Source organism: Zootermopsis nevadensis, unplaced genomic scaffold, assembly GCF_977971745.1.
Source record: "Zootermopsis nevadensis isolate Lab colony 2312 unplaced genomic scaffold, Znev_1.0 Znev_ptg000002l, whole genome shotgun sequence".
In the NCBI taxonomy this organism is placed as follows: Eukaryota; Metazoa; Arthropoda; class Insecta; order Blattodea; family Termopsidae; genus Zootermopsis; species Zootermopsis nevadensis.
In genome coordinates this window covers 19,766,187-19,785,364 of record NW_028259134.1, presented here as the reverse complement: position 1 = coordinate 19,785,364, position 19,178 = coordinate 19,766,187, and the positions used below count along the sequence as shown (strand labels likewise).

Below are 19,178 nucleotides of genomic sequence, written 5' to 3'. Positions count from 1 at the left end.
ACCTATATACCAATTTTATTTATAAATTTAAATATGAATACAAAGAGTGAGGAATCTGGTAAGCACACAGTTTCTTCCTTCGCTGATTCCGCCAATCCTGGAGCTGACACGACGTACGATGCGTATGGCGAGGTAAAGTTGGCGTGAGCCGCGTACAGTGAAAAAATACATGGCGCATAGACGTGGGAAGCTGCAGCCCTGACGATTACAGGACGGTGGTGTAGTTGATGGGTCGGATGACATTGGCCTCCACCCGGCTGTAGCTGCCTTGGGCGACGTCTCCGTTGCGGACCACGTGCTGTCCTTGATGTCCCTGGTGACGGGGTCTTGCACTGATTATCCGTAGCTGTATCGCGGATTTCGGTCGCAATCCGAGTCGATCACTGAGGACCTACTGCACATCACAGGGCGGTGTCAGATGAGTGCGAAGCGCTGCATTGGTAGGACGGATATTGGAAGTACACTAGCAGCAGTGCCACTTTGTCAACAACAAATCGCTCAGGAAATTCCCTGGAAATGAACCTGGCCAAGCGCGGTCAGATGCCTGATGATATTGTTCTGAACAGTTCAGTCTTCAGATAGCCACTTTAATGCCACCGTGCGTATGCACTGGATACAAATGTAACAGACCTATAAACCAGGAACTCTGAATACTCTGTGGGCTTGCAAAGCTCCTGGGCACATTAGCCACCGGCGTATTGGATGTTCTCCTAAGTCTGCCAAGCGAATGAGGAGATAGTACTTAAAGCAAAGAATTCCTACCACCTGACGCTCTAGTATAAATCACACACTTTGTCCCAAGAAGCATAAAGTAAGAACGTCATTTAGTAATCATAAGCTTAATGAACACAGATCAGACACTGAGTCAACATGTGAACAGTGCAGAGGTAAAGAAAGCGAGCAAGACAACTCCAACAACCGCAGCTTTGTGCGGAATGTCAGTAGCTGTACGACGCATGCGGGGCACTGAACGAAGTGTGTATCAGGCTGCCGCTGAGTTTCGGTAGCCGTGGCTTCGAAGCTGCCTTTTTCGGGGGATCCCGGTTGAAGTAGGACGGCAGAACCGGCCTGGCAGTGGTAGTTGGTTTCGGCGAAGTGGTGTACGCCGGCCGTTCCGAAGACTGCTGTACATTGAAGGCGGAGCGCAGCGAGCTGTTGACCACCCGGTCTCGCTCCACAATGGCGTTAAAACCGTTGCGAGGGTCGGCCGAGTAGCGGACTGTGCGTACCGACCCGTCGGGCTCTACGACACTGTAGCTGCCCTCCACGGCGTCGCCCTTACGCGTCTCCTCCTGCGTCTTGGAGTCGCCCGTCGCGAGGTCGGTCACGCGGTACGTGAACGAGTACTGTGGGTTTGAGTCGTAATCGGTGTCGGTTGACGACGGTCCATCGCCCTTCAGCGTGCCGGGCGACGCGAACAGGAGTTCAGCTTGGGCGCCTGCTACGAGCAGGGAGGTCAGAACCAGCAGCTGAAACGACCGAAGAGCTGTAGGGAGGACGTCGAGACCGTTCAACTGTCGAGTGTCTATCGCACAATTTGTCGGCTGAATTTAATGTTGGTTCTTACTGATCAAAAGTGACACATTACAATTTGCCTAAATTGAACAGTTTCTACCTTCTACTACAAGGGATCCTTATAAACATCACAATATTAAATAACAGACCATGCACTCGTACACACATAATTCTGACCAACTTTTAAATCTTTATCGAAACAAAAATACTTTATACCTAAGCAGAAAGAAGACGCCTATATACAGCTATGTAATCTGAAGTTATCTGACCTAACATCTGTAAAAATAAAACAAGTGGCTTCCCCACAATGATATTAGTTCCATTATAAAATCGCGTGTTCGAAACAGTTTCCGGTCTCTCTTCAAATTGCCCTTAAACGCAAAAAAATTGCCTGGGTACCTGAATACATTATCTACAACGAGTTCTTCAGGACATCTGGCGACGACCAACATAAATAACATACAGAAACACAAATAAAGCAAAACGACGCACGGCAACAGCTTGCACCTGGCAACGAACTGCAGACGATTCCTCGAAAAAATACTTATTTTTAACCCAACGACTGACACTGACGGATATAGCCGTCATCAAAAATAAATAATATACCACCGAATGGACGTTAATCTGAGCAAACACTTTCTATGGAATGAGCGCTAGATAAGAGCACAACCAAACGCCTACCTGCATTGTGGCCTGGATACTACGCTTCCGTTGTCTCGAGTCTGAGGCTGTGTGGCAGTCAACTGTTTATATAGCGGCATTCCTCTCGAATTGAGAAAACTCTGCTTCTCCGTTACGCATCTCCCGTGGCGGATCACGCAGCCAGATGGCCCGTGGTTGTCAGGATCAGCCACAAGGGAGATACAGCGGCCTAGTTTACAGAGTTTCAGAGGGTAAGTTACGTGTTTCTATTTTTCTACTTAAGAGCAAATTAATCACCTCAGGGTGACGGTGATATCAGAACAGACATGTTTCAAAACATGGCTGCATACCGGCCGTGCGTTTAACTTTGTGCCCTCTACTGTACCTTGACTCGCCGCGCTGCCATACACCGCAGTTGCTAAGTAACCAATGAAAATCTCTAAAAGTCTGAAAGCCCACAGATAAAGAAGACAAACGAAAGTAATTTCACTTATAAACCTCAGAAGGACACTGAAAGCGTCAAGTTTCTGCGGAAGTGGAGGCCACACGCCTACACGTGTCCTTTCTCAACAACCCGTTTAAAGCCAGGATGCACTTTACTGTTATCCTTGAGGGACTGAGGAAGATCACTCCCCGTTATCGGCCATGCGGACAGCAAGTGATCAGTTAAATCTGAATTAAGGCGCATCATGTTCTGGCGGTGCAAAGGTCACCGAATCAAGGCGTGGAAATAGCAATACAGGTCCAGAAAATGAAACGTAATGATGCAAATTCAGTGAAAGGCGTTCGCTTGGCCTTGTGCAGACAATCAGATGTCAGTCTGGCTACATTTACAAGTAGTGCATTCCCGAAAGTCACCCCCGTTAACGCAGATCTTCAGGAACTGGGACGCGGCGAATTTGGATGTTGTGGGATCACGTTTATTTTTCTTTATGCGAGGAAATGGTCAGAAAAATGCAGGTTTAACGTGGCGACAGGGTTATAAAATATTCTTCAATTACATACATGGAAAATCTCCATGGTAGATTTCTGGACTGCGACGTCGTGAGAACCAACGTTTCGGTGGAGCATACTGCCTCCATCTTTAACCCTGAAGAGTGAGGCAGTTATGCTCTTCAGAAACGTTGGTACCCGAGCACAAACCCTCACGACGTCACAACCCAGCAGACAGCACGGACAGTTTCACCGCACGATGGATGAGTGCCTCCTTCAGTGCGGTTGAACAACCCGTCAACTGACTGGCCACTTGCTTCATGATACAGGAAGACCGAGAGGCAGTGACAACACCAGTAATGTTTAAGTAATGAGCGTGTATTGTGATTACAAAATAATAGAACAATAAATTATACAAAGCATGGGGCACGATGGGACATCCTAGTAGGAATAGCTGGTGTAAGGTCCGGTGTAGGCGGTGTGCACAGCGTTGCCGATGTAGCCAGCGCCGTAGCTCAAAGCGGGGGCAGCATATGCAGCCTTGGCGATGGGGGCCCCGTAGCTCAAAGATGGGGCGGCATATGCAGCTCTGGCGATGGGGGCGCCGTAGCTCAAAGATGGGGTGGCATATGCAGCTCTGGCGATGGGGGCGCCGTAGCTCAAAGATGGGGTGGCATATGCAGCTCTGGCGATGGGGGCGCCGTAGCTCAAAGATGGGGTGGCATATGCAGCACTGGCGATGGGGGCGCCGTAGCTGAAAGCTGGGCCAGCAATTGCAGCTCTGGCGATGGGGGCGCCGTAGCTCAAAGATGGGGTGGCATATGCAGCACTGGCGATGGGGGCGCCGTAGCTCAAAGCTGGGCCGGCAATTGAAGCTCTTGCGATGGGGGCGCTGTAGCTCAAAGCCGGAGCGGCAGCTGCGTAGCGAGCAATGGGAGCGGCAACTGCCAGAGGAGCAGCAACACGGGCAACGGGAGCTGCATAAGCGACAGGAGCAGCGATCTTAGCGACGGCGGGGGCGGCAACTACAGCGGGGGCAACAGCCTTAGCGACCACAGCGGGCTCACGGTGTACGACGGCGTTGAATCCGTTGACGGGGTCAGCGGTGTACTCGACGGTACGACGGGTGCCGTCAGGCTCCACCAGGCTGTAGCTGCCCTGGACGACGTCTCCATTTCGTGTTTCCTGTTGTCCTTTGGAGTCTCCGGTCAAAGCGTCCTGGATGTCGTAAGCGAAGCTGTACTGAGGGTTGGGGTCGTAGTCGGTGTCGACGGCGGCTACCTTAGCAACGGCGGGGGCAGCGTAGGCGGCGGGGGCAGCGTAGGCTACGGGGGCAGCGGCTACAGCGGGAGTGGCGTAAGCAACGGGGGCGGCAATTGCCCTCGTGAGAGGGACTCCTGGGGACACGACGGCAGGAGCGCCGTAGATACCGGCCCTGGCAACGGCCACGACGGCGGCAAAAACCAACAGCTGAAAGCCAAGAAGCGGTTAGACATCGTCAAAACCCGGAGCGGGAGAAAGTCTGAGCGTGTTCCTGCGACAGGGTCGTGGTGGAACGTCGTAATGATGAGGAGTCGCAGGACAGAAAAAAGAGAGGAAAATGGGGAATAAGCACGTAAATTGGCCGTGACGCGTCGGTTCATAAAGTCTCATTGTTTGGACACGTCGACTATAAATCCAATATGCACTTTAATACCAAAATACCAAGTCTTTCTCTGTCAATTTCATAAACCGAGTAGTGGGTCCTCTGACGGTAACAACAGTCTGCACACAATGAACAAGTATCTCTGGACAGGTACTCAATATCAAAGTTGCGTGAACACACGAACGTTGTCAGCATCCTGAATATCGCAACAAAATGCGAAACGTTTACCGTAATCAAAAATATTTAAAATTCAGTTCCTACTCCAAACAAACACAATGTTTCACATACGAAGAAGTTACTGATAGCCTACGAGGTGTCCTAAATTGCTTGCTTAGGTAAAGCTATTTTTCTGGGAACGTCGTCACCGAAGATCTGCAATGTATGTCCTCCCTCAAAATGGACGATTGGCTAATATAACAGCAATCCTGTGATTATTTTAAACAAAGTTAGTATAACTTCATGGAACTATGAATCATGTTTCTGAATTACAAGAAAGTCTATATAACAATTCTCCTGTGGATAGAAGAAGTTTAGTAACTTTGGTATTTACTTGGATAAATCTTTGAGGTAAACCAATGATTCTTGTAAACGATATGGATCTTAAGTTCACACAAACGCATTTATAAAAAGAGATTAACAAACTCAATCTCATATCAATGGCTGAAGATCATTCAAATGGTTATTGACTTGTTATGAAACCCGAATGATCATCGCCATAAAAACAAAATGCACGTCACTGGCTGCATAGTCTGAGGAAATTCAATCCATAATAAACCCTCACGAACCATTTCTCTAAGGTATACCTTAATGTTATAAGTCCGTCCAATGTCGGAAACCCGGAGCGGTCACTCATTTCACTATTTCTGTCATTATTCGACAAATATTCTGTCTAGACTTACCGAGTACGCCATGCTGTGTATGTGTGTGTGAAAAACTGACTGAGGGTGCAGGGGACAGTCGACTTATATAGGAGGTACGTTTCGGGTGTCGCACGTCTGAGGAATTTGTCTGACCAGCTCGAGGAGAGAGAAGAGGCGTGCCTCCGGAGTCAGGAAGCCAGAAGTGGGTCAGTTGATCTCGAAACTCAACTAACCATTGGGAAACAGAAACGGGTTCTGCTACCGCCACCGCAGTCTTCCACTTTTAAACCAAGGGTCTTACATTTCACAGCAAGGCGGAGCTCTTAACACACCATTAACTGAAAACTTAGGTCTCAGAAAGAAGATGGCTCTCTTCTGAATTGTAGCTCCGTGTAGTCTGGTATAAGTTTACCAACGCTCCACAGGTCCTCGATGCCTCTGAAACGCTGGTAAACTCCTAACAGACTACACGGCGTTGCATCCCAGAAGACGCTGTTTGAAACACAAATCCTACTTAGGTCTAAGAAACGTTTCAAAACTTTCAGAACCATGTGAAAAACTAAGTATCACGAAACGACAATAACAAATAGAAATGAGTTTCATGGTGGAATAAGCAGAAGACTTAACTCTTAAAATGCAAGTTATTATTCATTTAGAAAATTGCTACCTTCCCATCCACTAAACAAAACAATGAAAATCAAGATAAGCTCCCCCCCAAAAAAATTGTCACTTATTTTACACAGGTGCAAAATGCAATTCTTGCTCTACAGAAAGCACAAGAATTATGAGTTAATTCTAAATATCTTGAGGATGGTGTGTTGTCATACACATAACAATTGGGCACTGGTCAACTGCATAAGCTGTATCAAACGCAGCCACACAGTCTGGATCAGACTAAACGGCGCAGTACCCAGAATACAAGTCATCTTAATACTCACAGCCGTGAGAATCTGAAATCTCACCTACGCTTCGGTACGTTCGCAGACTCGAATGACACTGAACTTCTGCAAGTAGTTACCCAAACGACAGACAGGCACAAAGCGTAAAAGAATCGAATTTCATACCACATGGGTGTATTTTCCCGTTGTTCTTGGGCATAGGCTTCAATTCGCTCGACATTACAAATGCCTACGACATTTTACAGACTCCGTTTGCCCACACAGGCAAACTGCCACGATGCCAGTCACCTGCAGAACACGCATGGCAACCTCAGCGAAAAGGTTAAAAACAAGCATGTAAGCATGTTGAGTGGACTTTCGCTCGTCGATACCCCCAGCCCCAGGGTGAACAAGTCGGCCTTATAAATCACCTGTAATATCGGCCACGACACAAAATGTAACGACCTTTAGTAATCGCTTCACTGTCGTTAGTGGTCAATGCTACTGTTCCACTTCAGGACTGGAAACGCTGATCTGAGTGGCGTTTCACATGTCTGCAGCGAAGTGTAAGACGTTACACAATGCTCAATAAACGCGTTGCGAAACTTGGCGAAACGCTGCTGTTGGCCAGCTCATTGCTCGGTGTCTATCGGGGCGAGGACGTGCATCAACTTTAATGCTGAGATTACTCGTAAATAGTACAGGGTAACGTCTACAAAAAGGAGTTCCATTAGCTGTGTCTATAAGATTACCATTACAATTTTAACAAATCTCACAGCATAGAATGGTATTTCCACACACAAATAAATATAACACAGCTAATCGCCATTTATATATCTCTACAGCAGGTTTTTACTACAAAGTTCAACACCGATCTGAACAACTATTTTAATATTATATTTCCATCTCCTCGGTTTTCAATTTAGTTGATTTCCAAAAGATTTGCGTTAAATTTGTTTGCATTTCATGTCTCCTCCATTATCACCATGTGACTAAACAACACCAACAATGGTGATCAGTATAAACCAGAAAAGTTCTTGCAGGATCTGAAGTTTTAACGGCGGTGAATCTGAAGATGACTGTCTTCTGGGTCGTTGCGCCGTGTAGTCTGGTAGAAGTTTACCGACGTTTCAGAGATCCTTGCTACGTCCATCGGCTCCTTGATTATGGAGGCAGCAAGCACGTGAGACAAGACAGGCTATTCCACACCATTAATCGGATCCATTTTCGGTTATAAGGTGCATAAACTACTGTGGTCATTCACTGTCGAATGAGATGAGAGGACTGTCTTGACATTCATCGGGACTCAAACCGTGCACTCCTTAATACGCCCGATGTAACGGGATTCTGCGTCATGTCCATAAACCAAGCGGTAGAGACGGTGAAACAAATCAAGGCCGAGGGGATACCATTCCTTTTTCGTATTCGGGAAGTCCTGGGTTCAAATATCGACCCGGAGACCAAGTATCGTGACTCTTTATGTAGCTATGGTGTCCCTCCGCAGAGAAACAAAACAACAGTGGCATAAATCAGACCACAGCCTCCTCCATTCCAGTTTACTATTTACTCATCACGCCATCATTAAACTTTTCATACGATCTACTGAGAGCGTCGTTAAATAAACCATCTGTATGATACAAATACCAGTTGCAAGTTACAGTATTTGTTCCAAAGAGTCAGGAAAGATAATACGGAGTGATCATTTTATTTGATAGCCAACAAAACATTTAAAAAATTTCGTGTAAAAGAGATCTAGGCACACGTCATTTAGAAAAAACAATCTTTGTTGTCTATACGGTATTGCCATCTGTCAACAGCCGGGAGCTCTACGAATGCATATAGGCAGTATATAAACATGGCGTTCAGCGCAGACGCGCGTGTTCATGGGTTCATAGAATGCTGGGAGACAAGTAGGTGCCAAGAGAAGAATCATGACGAGAAGTGAGAAACTTTATTCCGTGAGAATAAAGAATATAATTTTCTTACAAGGCGAACAGGCTTTGTTCGTCACTCCTGATAAGGGTAGTAGGAGAGTGAACGTGTTAGGGTAGAAATGGGTACAAGCTTCAGACAGAATCTGATTTTCTGATTAATGCACGATCCATATCGAAACAAATAATTTGTAAATACAAGTCATTCAATAGGTGGCCTCCATACCATAGGAGTCATCATGTTGAGTCTAAATCGGAATGGTTAAACGAAAAGCATGAGTTAATAGCTTTGAGGACACGTTCTCACAGAGGAGATATTAAAGTATCGATGTTTGTCATGGGTTGTAACGCTTCCAGACGTGAAGATAGATATCAGCGTTTCGAAGGAACATACTGCCTCCATCTTCAGTCCTGGGTCCTTATACCAAATTCGGATTCATTCCTGTCACAAATATTCTCTGCCACTTTCTACAACTCATGTTTCTTGTACTGCACATTCAGATTACTAGCCTCAGGTCTTCGTTCTATTAACTGTGTTTAATCGTAGATGCGTTGAAGTCCTGGACTGCACACAAACAGTGAGCAAAGCTGTCATGCGCCTACTGATTAACTCGGCAAACAGAAACTGAAGCACTGCGCTTTCAAGGCTCTGCTCGACTCGTTGAAGGACGATCGGCCACGGCTAAACCGCAGCTCCGAGGATTGCGTCAATCACAACCGTGTGCCTGATTCCTTAATGCAACTGTACCAATAGTAGTTAAAGAGTTTCATGATAAATGGATGAGTACCATAACACTGGAGGTCACTCTACCCCGCCATCACCATCGCTAACATGGTGGCCATGCCTCGGGCACATCACCAGAACTGCAGTCACAACTGGCTGCGAGCTACGAATCCAAAACCAAATCGCCCTGATAAACGTGCCTCTCATTTGTTTGTTATTTATACTGTGCACAAAATTGTGTGTATGACGTAACTTTGAAAAAAAATTATAACAGCATTTAGGATGTGGGATAACAGTAGCGGGCTATGTTAAATCTGGGATCTTACATTTTTACAGCGAAATTGAGAGTCCGTGTCACCGAGACGAGCCTCGGACGAACCCGGTAATTTGGATGCGGTACGGTGGAACGCAGAAGGACAAGAGTGGCACATGGTTATAATATAGACACATTTCATAAGTGTAGAAAAAGAGAATGGTGTCCACCAAGAATGACGTAATCGTTCTGGCAGGAAACAGTGATGGGACATACATCGGGTAGGAGCTTATCCTGACTCGTAGTTTAGAAAAGAAACCGTAATACAACAATTAGCATGATTATTGGGATTGTAAGTAATGGATACATGAATATACATATGAGCGAAGTACAGTCTTTACAAAAGTAACATGCAACAGACTAGCTGCTTCTTCTATCGGAAGTAGTCTTTGGTAAAAATATTCGAGGCCCCAAGGTGACCCGTACCGTAGGGGAGACCTGTCCCATAAGCTAGCGCGGGGTTCACCCCATATCTTGCAGAATACGGGACACCATAAGAAAATCCATGGCCTTCACCATAGTTGAGGAAAGGACTCACGCCATAATCCAAACCATGATCTGCCCCATAGGCCAGTATGGGATTAATTCCGAAAGTCAATCCATGGTCAGCACCATATGCTAAAGCTCCTCCAGAAATATATCCGGCCCCATACGCAGAAGCAGGAGTCGCCGCGTATCCCAGACTGGCACCATACGACACAGAGGGGACCACTACAGTCTTAGCGGCGGGGGCAGCGACCTTAGCGACAGCAACAGCGGGAGTCTTGTGCACGACGGCGTTGAATCCGTTAACGGCGTCAGCGGTGTACTCCACCGTACGACGAGTTCCGTCAGGATCCACCAGGCTGTAGCTGCCCTGAACGACGTCTCCGCTTCGAGTCTCGTGATGTTCCTTATTGTCGCCAGTGTGAGGGTCGTTGACGCCGTACGAGAAGCTGTAATGCGGAGGACTGTACTGGTCATCGACGGCTTTGGCGACAGAGGCGGCAGCTGGGGCGACGTACGAACCGTAGGCCGGAGAGTACGCGGGGGCGGCAGCAGCGTAGGGCAGTAGGGTGGGTCCGCCTCCGAAGTAACCGGCTCTGACAACAGTCAGCACTGAGACGGCAAGAGTGAAAAGCTGTGAAGGTGAAGAAACAGTTGAAACGCGAGGCAGTTTCACAGCAGCTCACAGAGACACACTCCAATCAGCGGAACACGCGGTTCCAAAGCTTAGGAGTTGACAAAACCAAAGAATAAAAACTCTTCTGCGTCTATTTCACCACATTCATGGTATACTGCAATACAATTCTCTTCTCTCTTACCCTCTATTTCTTGTCCTACCTTACTAATTTTATTCTCCCATTCACATTTAAAACTGAACTGACATTACCCAATGTTTTTTTAAATCAACAACCTTTATAATTTGTATCTTAAGTGCGTCATGTTTGTGTTGAATCAAATACATATATTTATTTTTCCAGTCTATACTATATACAATAAACTTTATACTATAAATGTTATAATATTTTAACAACATTATTTTAAATAAGTTTGTGTATAACTAACTAACTAGATGGCTTACCGAACCCGAAGGTTCATCACCGAATTAACCAAAGCCCTCCACCGGACCCTGTCCTGGGCCAACAAAATCCAGTTTCCTTCAACTCCTATCTCCCATAGATCCCGCCTGAGATTATCCTCCCATCTACGTCTAGGTCTCCCCAGCGGCCTCTTCCCTTCAGGTTTCCCAACCAGTACCCGGTGCACACCTCTTGTCCCATCCATGCGCGCTACATGTCCCGCCCATCTCACTCTTCTCGACTTAATCACCCTCACAATACTGGGGGAGCAGTACAGATTTTTAAGCTCGTCATTGTGCAGTTTTCTCCACGCCCCATCGTCTTCCCTCTTAGGCCCAAATATCCTCCTCAACACCCGATTCTCAAACACCTGCAATCTGTGTTCCTCCCTCTGAGTGAGAGACCATGTTTCGCACCCATACAAAACAACAGGCAATATTATTGTTTTGTATACTTTAATTTTCAGGTTCTTAGAAATCAGACGGGAAGACAAAATATTTTGGACTGAGAAGTAGCAAGCATTTCCGGAATTTAGTCTCCTCCTAACTTCCTCACAAGTATCATTTTGATTTGTTATTGTTGTTCCCAAATATTTGAACTTTGTAACCCTTTCAAAGGATTTATTAGCTACCCTAAGATAATTTTGCCCGCCTGTCTTCTGATGACGAGATACTAACATGTACTTAGTTTTTTCTGAATTTACTTCCAGCCCCACTTGTCTACCAGCCTCTAGTAAAACTTCTGCGTTCCTCTTTATTGTATTTATATCGTCCCCCAATAAATTAACATCATCAGCATATGCCAATAGCTGATGTGTCCCGTTCAATTGCAAACCCTCCTGCCTACCTTGGACCTTCCTGATGGCGTATTCTAGCGCAAAGTTAAAGAGCAAGGGAGACAAAGCATCTCCTTGTTTTAGACCGTTCTTGATGAGGAATGTCTCAGATACATATTTACCTACTCGAATTTTGCTGCAGGTTTCATTTAAGCACATTTTTATTAGACCCACTAGCTTCTTTGGTATACCAAATTCAATAAGAATATTATATAGCACTTCTCTCTTCACAGAGTCATAGGCTTTTTTGAAATCTATAAATAACTGATGTACAGTCCCACCGAACTCCCATTTTTTCTCTAGTATCTGACGAATGCAAAAGATCTGATCAATCGTTGATCTGTTTCGTCTGAACCCACACTGATGATCCCCAATAGTTTCATTCGCATACGGGGTTAATCTTGCCAAAAGAATGTTGGATAGAATTTTGTATGAGGTTGATAGCAGCGATATTCCTCGGTAATTACCACACTCAGTCTTGTCCCCCTTCTTATAAATAGGAATAATTATGGATTCCTTCCATTGATGTGGCATCTCTTCCTTATCCCAAATTAACTGAATAAGCTTATGGATCCTCATATGCAACCCTTTGCCACCTGCTTTAATTAATTCGGCCGGAATCTGATCAATTCCTGGAGATTTATAACTTTTCAACTTCCCAATGGCTAGTTCCACTTCATCTAAGCTAGGTTCTGGCACCAACAGTTCAGCTGTATGCATTTTAATCTGTCTAATATCACCAGTATTATGAACATTTAAGAGCTCGCTAAAGAAATTTTTCCACCTATTCACAATTTTTATTGGATCTGCAAGCAAATTGCCACTATCATCCTTTACCAAATTAGTCTGGGGTTGATATCCTTTCTTAAAGTTATTAATGCCTCTGTACAGGTCTCTGATGTTTTTTTTCCTTATTATTTGTCTCAAGTTCAGCAATTTTGCCCTTCAGGTATTCCCTTTTCTTAGTCCTAAAGGTTCTACTAGCCTCACGTCTCACGTTACATAGATTATCCGCATTTGTTTTGTTTGGGTTCTGCAACCATTGAAATTTTGTTTGCTTCCTTCGATCTATTAATTTTGAACATTCTTCATCAAACCACGGTTTATTTTGCTTTCTCCTGTAGTATCCTAGTTTCTCTTTTGCTGAAATTTTGATGCAGTTTCTGACATTTTCCCACTCCCTGTTGATGTCCACACTTTCATTATCCTCATTTGTCTCTAAAATTTGAAACCTATTCGAAATTTCAACTTGATATTGTTCCTTTGCCTCTCCCTCACTTAATTTTTTCAAATCAAATCTTTCTGTGTCAAAATTTTGTTTAGTTCGTCTACTTACTGAAAGCCGCTCCCTCACTTTTGCTACCACCAGATAATGATCAGTGTCGCAATCTGCTCCTCTGAATGATCTCACATCAATTACATTTGTCTGCCTTCTCTTATCTACTAAAACATGATCTATTTGATTGTGTGTTCTGCCATCTGGGGAAGTCCAAGTGTATTTATGAACATCACGGTGTGGAAATTTTGTACTTTTTACAATTAAATCTTTTGACGTAGCGAAGGTCACTGCTCTGACGCCATTATCATTACTAAGTGCATGGAGACTCTCGCTGCCTATTGTGGGTTTGAAGACATCCTCCCTCCCAATTTTTGCATTGAAATCTCCTAGCAGAATTTTCATGTGATACTTGCCAAATGTATCAAATACTGATTCCAATTCTTCATAAAAGCTATCCTTGATATCATCGCTTTTGTCTTCAGTTGGGGCATGAACATTAAGGACAATGATGTCGCACCAACGTCCTTCCAAAATTACGTAAGACAACCTGTCACTAACAAATTCTACTCTCTTAACTGCTGCCCTAATTCTGCTATGAACAAAAAAACCCGTCCCTAGCTGATGATTGTCATTCCCCTTTCCATAGTAAAATGTAAAATTGTCCACTGGGATCGTGCCCTCCCCCTCCCATCGCACTTCCTGCACTGCCACTAAGTCTAACTTATAATTCCCTAATTCCCTACACACTGATTTCAGTGCCCCAGCCCTATAGAGGCTCCTAATGTTCCAGGTACCAAATCTCATGTCCTTTTTCAATTGCCGTGGTCGTGCCAAAGAGTCCGTCCTGATCCGAGGCTTGGTTGATTTTTTCGTAACACATATTTTTTTTAAAGGTGAAAGGTTGTTAGCCCTACACCCAACCCCCAACCTGGAGGACCAGGGTATCACTCTTAGTCTAGCGCATCTCCTTAGACCTGTCCGGCTTGGGTGACCCTACCATGAGCCGAAGCTCAGGCCGGCATAGCCCTAAGGGTCATTTGAGCACGCAAGCCTCCTCACCCGGCAGATTGCCTTCGACATTGTGTATAGACTGGAAAAATAAATATATGTATTTGAACCTTTATAATTTATATTTATATATTAATATTATTTTCTAAGTGACGTCTTCATTTATACTACGCTACTTATGACACATTTCTCCCTCCACCTTTACGAATCGAAACACTTTAATAAGGCGAGTTTAATATCTTCCTCTTAACTGAGATATTGCAGTGAAATTTAATGCAAAACTGAACCACGTGCATGCGTTTATATATCTGTTGTTTAAAATTCCAAGAAGCAGAATACAGAGCTGACTCCTTGAACCAAAGTGGTATACCTACCCACATATATCGCAAGCTTTAACATTCAGGAACAGATAAGAAATTTCGTCTACAGAGTGGACTTATAAATTTCGCTTGGTTATCAGAATAAACTGACGTCTTCATCCCACCACATTCTAATTTTCGCTGAAGTTACCACGTGGCTTAACTGCTGGGACGGAAACCTCCGCCGCTGTTCGGAGCGCGATCTGACCCGGCATCCAGATTCTTACCTTGAAGGCCATGATGCTGTTGCTGAACGAACTGTGACCATTTGTCAACACGAGAGCTTTTATAGAAATGAAGTTGTCGCTTTCTACAGGATCGAGTATCCACATATGGAGACATTTCTGACGATCAATTGCGTTTCGACACAACAGTGGACTGACACCCGCTCAGGCGGCCCGGGGCTGAGTCGGCGTTTCGCCACTACAAATCCCGGGCGAGGCAGCCGAATTGATGCGGTCCAATTCGCCATTCCAGTGGCACATAAAGCGTAACATACATTGACACACTTCTGCAGCCAGTTCCAAGATAAAGCCGATAACGCAGTTCGGTTTCTCGTCAGGACACAAATGTTTCTTCGTGGTCAAAATCAGCCTTGTCACAATCGTGGCCCACAAAACGTAGTTAACTCTGTACACCACTCAAAAGGAGACGATGCTTTGTACGCCTTAATCCTTACAACCGCAGCCCAATCACAAAGTTCTTCAACTCTGACCCTGAGTCCACGATTACTGCGTGATCTTTGACAGGGACACCGAGGAACTGTACCTCCGTCCTCGCATTCACCTTCATATCGGCATCTTAACTAGCTCTGTGGAGCAGATTCTTGTTCTTCAGAGGTGACAACCTTGAAGGTGCTCGAGAACTTCTTCTCTTATGTAACACGCGCACTCACTACCGTGTTCACAGCATCCAACCACCGGCCCCTGTCCTGACTCACAAGAATTCAATCCACGCCCCCCCCCCCCAATCCTATCCCAATAACACCCACTTTAATATTATTATCCCATCTTTTTCATATGTCCAATGTCTATACAAGCCGCAAACCTCATCCTTCTTGCCTTCATCACATTAATAATATGCGGTGAAAAGTACAAATTACGGCACTCTTCATCATACAGAAGATAGGAAGACAGAAGATCCAGAGTTTAATGACCGCACGCATTCTCTGAATTCAATATGATCTTTATTTCTTCCGAAATGTACTTACTATTACTCCGAAAACCAAATATTCGAAAATGGTCACATTTCGAAGGCTTTCCTACAGTTGCATTCTGGCGAAGACTTGAGCAAGTAGGTAGACTAGTTTCCCCCACGTTTACTCAACTAGCGGTCGAATGGCAATCACTCATTCCTCGTATTCGGGAGGTTCCGGGTTAAAATCTCGACCACGAAACTGGCTGTCCCAACACAGTTTTCATCAGTCGCTGCAGGCTAATGCTGAGATAGCATCTTATATTAGACTAATACTGCGTCTTTACACAACCTTTCCAGTTCATTATTTGGCTCAATGCAATCCGAGCTGCTGACAGCGGAGTTAAAGAAACCTTTTAATAGGCTATATAAGGTTCTTTGTTACCTAACAAAATTCTGTACTAAATGTTGTCAAGTGCTTTGAATTACTGATAAGTGTTGCCACTGCACAAACAGGAATATATTGCCGGCGAACATTGCGCAACAGCCGAGGGTAGGGTCGTAAAACCGGGGACTTTGTGCTCAGGCCATGTTCACTCTTGATTTCCTCACAACGATCTGGAATATCGAGGCCCGCAGATTAAATTTCGAGGCCACAATACTTTTTCCTTCACTTTCCCTCGGGTCCACCTGGGGCACACTTCATCGACCTCCGGTTATTTCACAATTATGTATCAACTACAGGAGTCGTGCAGTCGTGGTAAGCCGAGGCGAACGTGGATGAGACACATATTCTCAGTCTAAAGAGTGAAGATAATCTAAAATAATACTTTCAGAACACACTGCATCTCCATTACAAAGATCAGTTCGTTTATCTTAAGGGAACCAATCGCTATTTATTGTGGGAACCAAACGAAACATAAGTAGGTCTGCACTGTGTGGGCGGAATACCGAAATGTCTGAAAGACAAAACAAGTGGCACATAATCAAGCCTACCACTGCCCTGTAAAAGTCAGGGATATTTTTTCGGTGTCAAACACTGGCTGGTGTACATCCCCTACAAGCAATTCAATCGGAATCAGTTCAGTAGCTCGGAAGATGAAACTTTCGGGTTCATATGACCTACATATCGAGCGACAAAATTTACGTACTTCGTAAGAAAATTACAGGAAGAGGTAAAGTATCATTGTATCTAAGCAAGCGCCAAGTTATGCAGCCGTGTATTGAAGGTGCACGTACACTCCGGTTTTAGCATTCAGATTAACAATGTTGGGGCAGCTTCTAGTTCAAGCCGCTTTAACCTGGGGATCCCTGAACGAATCGAACCTCAGTCAGCCAACCCACGTACTGTCACTTTCCTGACTGAACTATCACAGCGCGATGTTGAACATCCGGCGCGGTGGGTCTTCAGACTGAGGTCGCTGAAAACTTCTTTGCTGACAGCGTTTGGTATACGAGATATAAAGTCTTGTCTTCTGTCGTCTGTGGACAGTTGAAACAATATGTTCACATGTTTATCATCGAAAGGATTACCAGCACTGTATCACTAACGAATTTCACATCATCATCATCTAGGGATGATTATTAAGCGCAAACGAGAAAAACGAAATGAACTTTCTATTAATAATAATTTATATGACTATTCCAGCTGCTCAGCTAGAAGTTGGTCAACTGGGACATTACCAGTTCTGGAACTATTTACCATCAACTCTCTGAACCCGAAGAACGTCTATTTAATATTAAAGAACCGAGTCCCAACCTCAAGAAAAAATACAAGTTCCGAATTATAAAGAAGAATTCGTCAACGCTGATTATTCTGAGAAACGTATGAAACATATATATATATATATATACACTGTGGGCAAAATTCAGTTACTGATCATTAAAGTAGGTGGTACATAGAGTTACCACTGGGCTTTAAAGACTACGTAATACATCAGTAAATGAACAGAATGCTATGATGTGTCAGAAAGAAAAAGTAGCAAGACAACTGCTTTCCCCATTTCTCGAATATGAATCATCCAAACAGTGTGCGACCTTCCATACCATTTACAACAGAAAGGCTCCCTGACGTCGTCACCAGATCAGTCACCGAGACAGGCAGCTGCTTCGCGCGGTGTTCGGCTGCTGACTGAGCGCCGAGTGATCGCCCGCCCTGACACACCCGGGCGACCATGGACCAGATGACGGCCGGTCGCTAACCGCAGACATAATTAACGACACATTGTTCGTTTACTGGCTAATTTAACGACTCCTTATCAACTTCGTAAAAGAATGTAGGTCGAACAGGAGGAAGTAATGAGTAATGAGTAATATTCATCGACCTGATGACGGAGGCAAAATGGCCTCTGAAACGTTGGTTAACATCGACCAGACTACACAGCGCAACAACCCAGAATACAGAAATCTTCATCGCCCTGATGACGGAGGCAGTATGACCTCTGAAACGTTGGTTAACATCGACCAGACTACACAGCGCAACAACCCAGAAGACAGAAATCTTCATACTCATCGCCCTGATGATGGAGGCAGTATGACCTCTGAAACGTTGGTTAACATCGACCAGACTACACAGCGCAACAACCCAGAAGACGGAAATCTTCATACTCATCGCCCTGATGACGGATTCAGTATGACCTCCGAAACCTTGGTTAACATCGACCAGACTACACAGCGCAACAACCCAGAATACAGAAATCTTCATACTCATCGCCCTGATGATGGAGGCAGTATGACCTCTGAAACGTTGGTTAACATCGACCAGACTACACAGCGCAACAACCCAGAAGACAGAAATCTTCATACTCATCGCCCTGATGACGGAGGCAGTATGACCTCTGAAACGTTGGTTAACATCGACCAGACTACACAGCGCAACAACCCAGAAGACAGAAATATTCATACTCATCGCCCTGATGACGGAGGCAGTATGACCTCTGAAACGTTGGTTAACATCGACCAGACTACACAGCGCAACAACCCAGAAGACAGAAATATTCATACTCATCGCCCTGATGACGGAGGCAGTATGACCTCTGAAACGTTGGTTAACATCGACCAGACTACACAGCGCAACAACCCAGAAGACAGAAATCTTCATACTCACCGCTGTGAAAACCTCAAATCTTACAAGTAATGAGCAGCTTCATACGTGAGCTCTGAGGTTCTCACGGCGGTGAGAATAACGACGTTGTTCTCGGTTGTGACGCCGTACAGACTCGTAGGTATTAATAGATACCTGCGTTCCCGATAAACATACTGTTTCCTTCTTCAGGGTTGGTCTGCACGGGGTCACAATTGGAAAGAATAACATTGTCGGGATGTCCATAATTTGTACTCTTCGTAAATATTGCTAGTATGATCAAATCAAGGTCGATGATATAACCAGGACACGTAGCACGCATGAGAGGGATGAAAAATATAAAATTTTACTTGTAAAACTTTAAAGGACTACAGAACTTTGGAAACCTGTCAGTACTTGAGAACGCGACATTACTTGGATCTTAGAACAACTGGATACGGGATTGGAAAAATTCCTGTTATATGGCTCAGGAAAGGGT

The 19,178-nt window shown here is 44.9% G+C and overlaps 5 protein-coding genes across 16 annotated transcripts in view; all 5 read right to left on the bottom strand.

Moving 5' to 3' along the window:
• The window catches only part of LOC110835287 (neurobeachin-like protein 1), a 174,461-nt gene that overhangs the window by 41,278 nt on the left and 114,005 nt on the right, over positions 1 to 19,178 (bottom strand). The gene's annotated exons all lie outside the window — the stretch shown is intronic.
• LOC110835295 (larval cuticle protein A2B-like) overlaps positions 1 to 19,178 on the bottom strand; it is a 94,233-nt gene that overhangs the window by 14,139 nt on the left and 60,916 nt on the right. The window lies entirely within an intron of this gene.
• LOC147875106 (uncharacterized) lies at positions 38 to 2,487 on the bottom strand. The gene is made up of 2 exons (XM_087356056.1): positions 2,197 to 2,487; positions 38 to 1,469 (listed from the first exon to the last, which is right to left on the bottom strand). Exons 1-2 carry the CDS (start codon positions 2,200 to 2,202, stop codon positions 939 to 941), a joined length of 537 nt encoding a protein of 178 aa, XP_087212182.1. The 5' UTR covers positions 2,203 to 2,487; the 3' UTR covers positions 38 to 938.
• Positions 3,453 to 17,723, bottom strand: LOC110835291 (uncharacterized). 2 transcript variants are annotated; one of them, XM_022075370.2, is made up of 2 exons: positions 17,665 to 17,723; positions 3,453 to 4,560 (listed from the first exon to the last, which is right to left on the bottom strand). In XM_022075370.2, the coding sequence occupies exons 1-2, from the start codon at positions 17,665 to 17,667 to the stop codon at positions 3,532 to 3,534; spliced, it is 1,032 nt and encodes a 343-aa protein (XP_021931062.2). In that variant the 5' UTR covers positions 17,668 to 17,723; the 3' UTR covers positions 3,453 to 3,531. The 2 variants fall into 2 exon arrangements, with proteins under 2 accessions (XP_021931062.2, XP_021931061.2); XM_022075369.2 differs by lacking the exon at positions 17,665 to 17,723 and adding an exon at positions 5,635 to 5,722.
• LOC110835292 (uncharacterized) lies at positions 9,706 to 17,745 on the bottom strand. 2 transcript variants are annotated; one of them, XM_087355985.1, is made up of 2 exons: positions 17,665 to 17,745; positions 9,706 to 10,561 (listed from the first exon to the last, which is right to left on the bottom strand). In XM_087355985.1, exons 1-2 carry the CDS (start codon positions 17,665 to 17,667, stop codon positions 9,815 to 9,817), a joined length of 750 nt encoding a protein of 249 aa, XP_087212111.1. In that variant the 5' UTR covers positions 17,668 to 17,745; the 3' UTR covers positions 9,706 to 9,814. The 2 variants fall into 2 exon arrangements, with proteins under 2 accessions (XP_087212111.1, XP_021931063.1); XM_022075371.2 differs by lacking the exon at positions 17,665 to 17,745 and adding an exon at positions 14,712 to 16,790.

Excerpts from the sequence above, each read along its gene's own strand:
- LOC110835292 (XM_022075371.2), bottom strand. The coding sequence starts at position 14,816 with ATGTGGATACTCGATCCTGTAGAAAGCGACAACTTCATTTCTATAAAA. Across the intron at positions 10,562-14,711 it reads ACAGCATCATGGCCTTCAAG|CTTTTCACTCTTGCCGTCTC; the intron begins GTAAGAATCTGG and ends TCACCTTCACAG.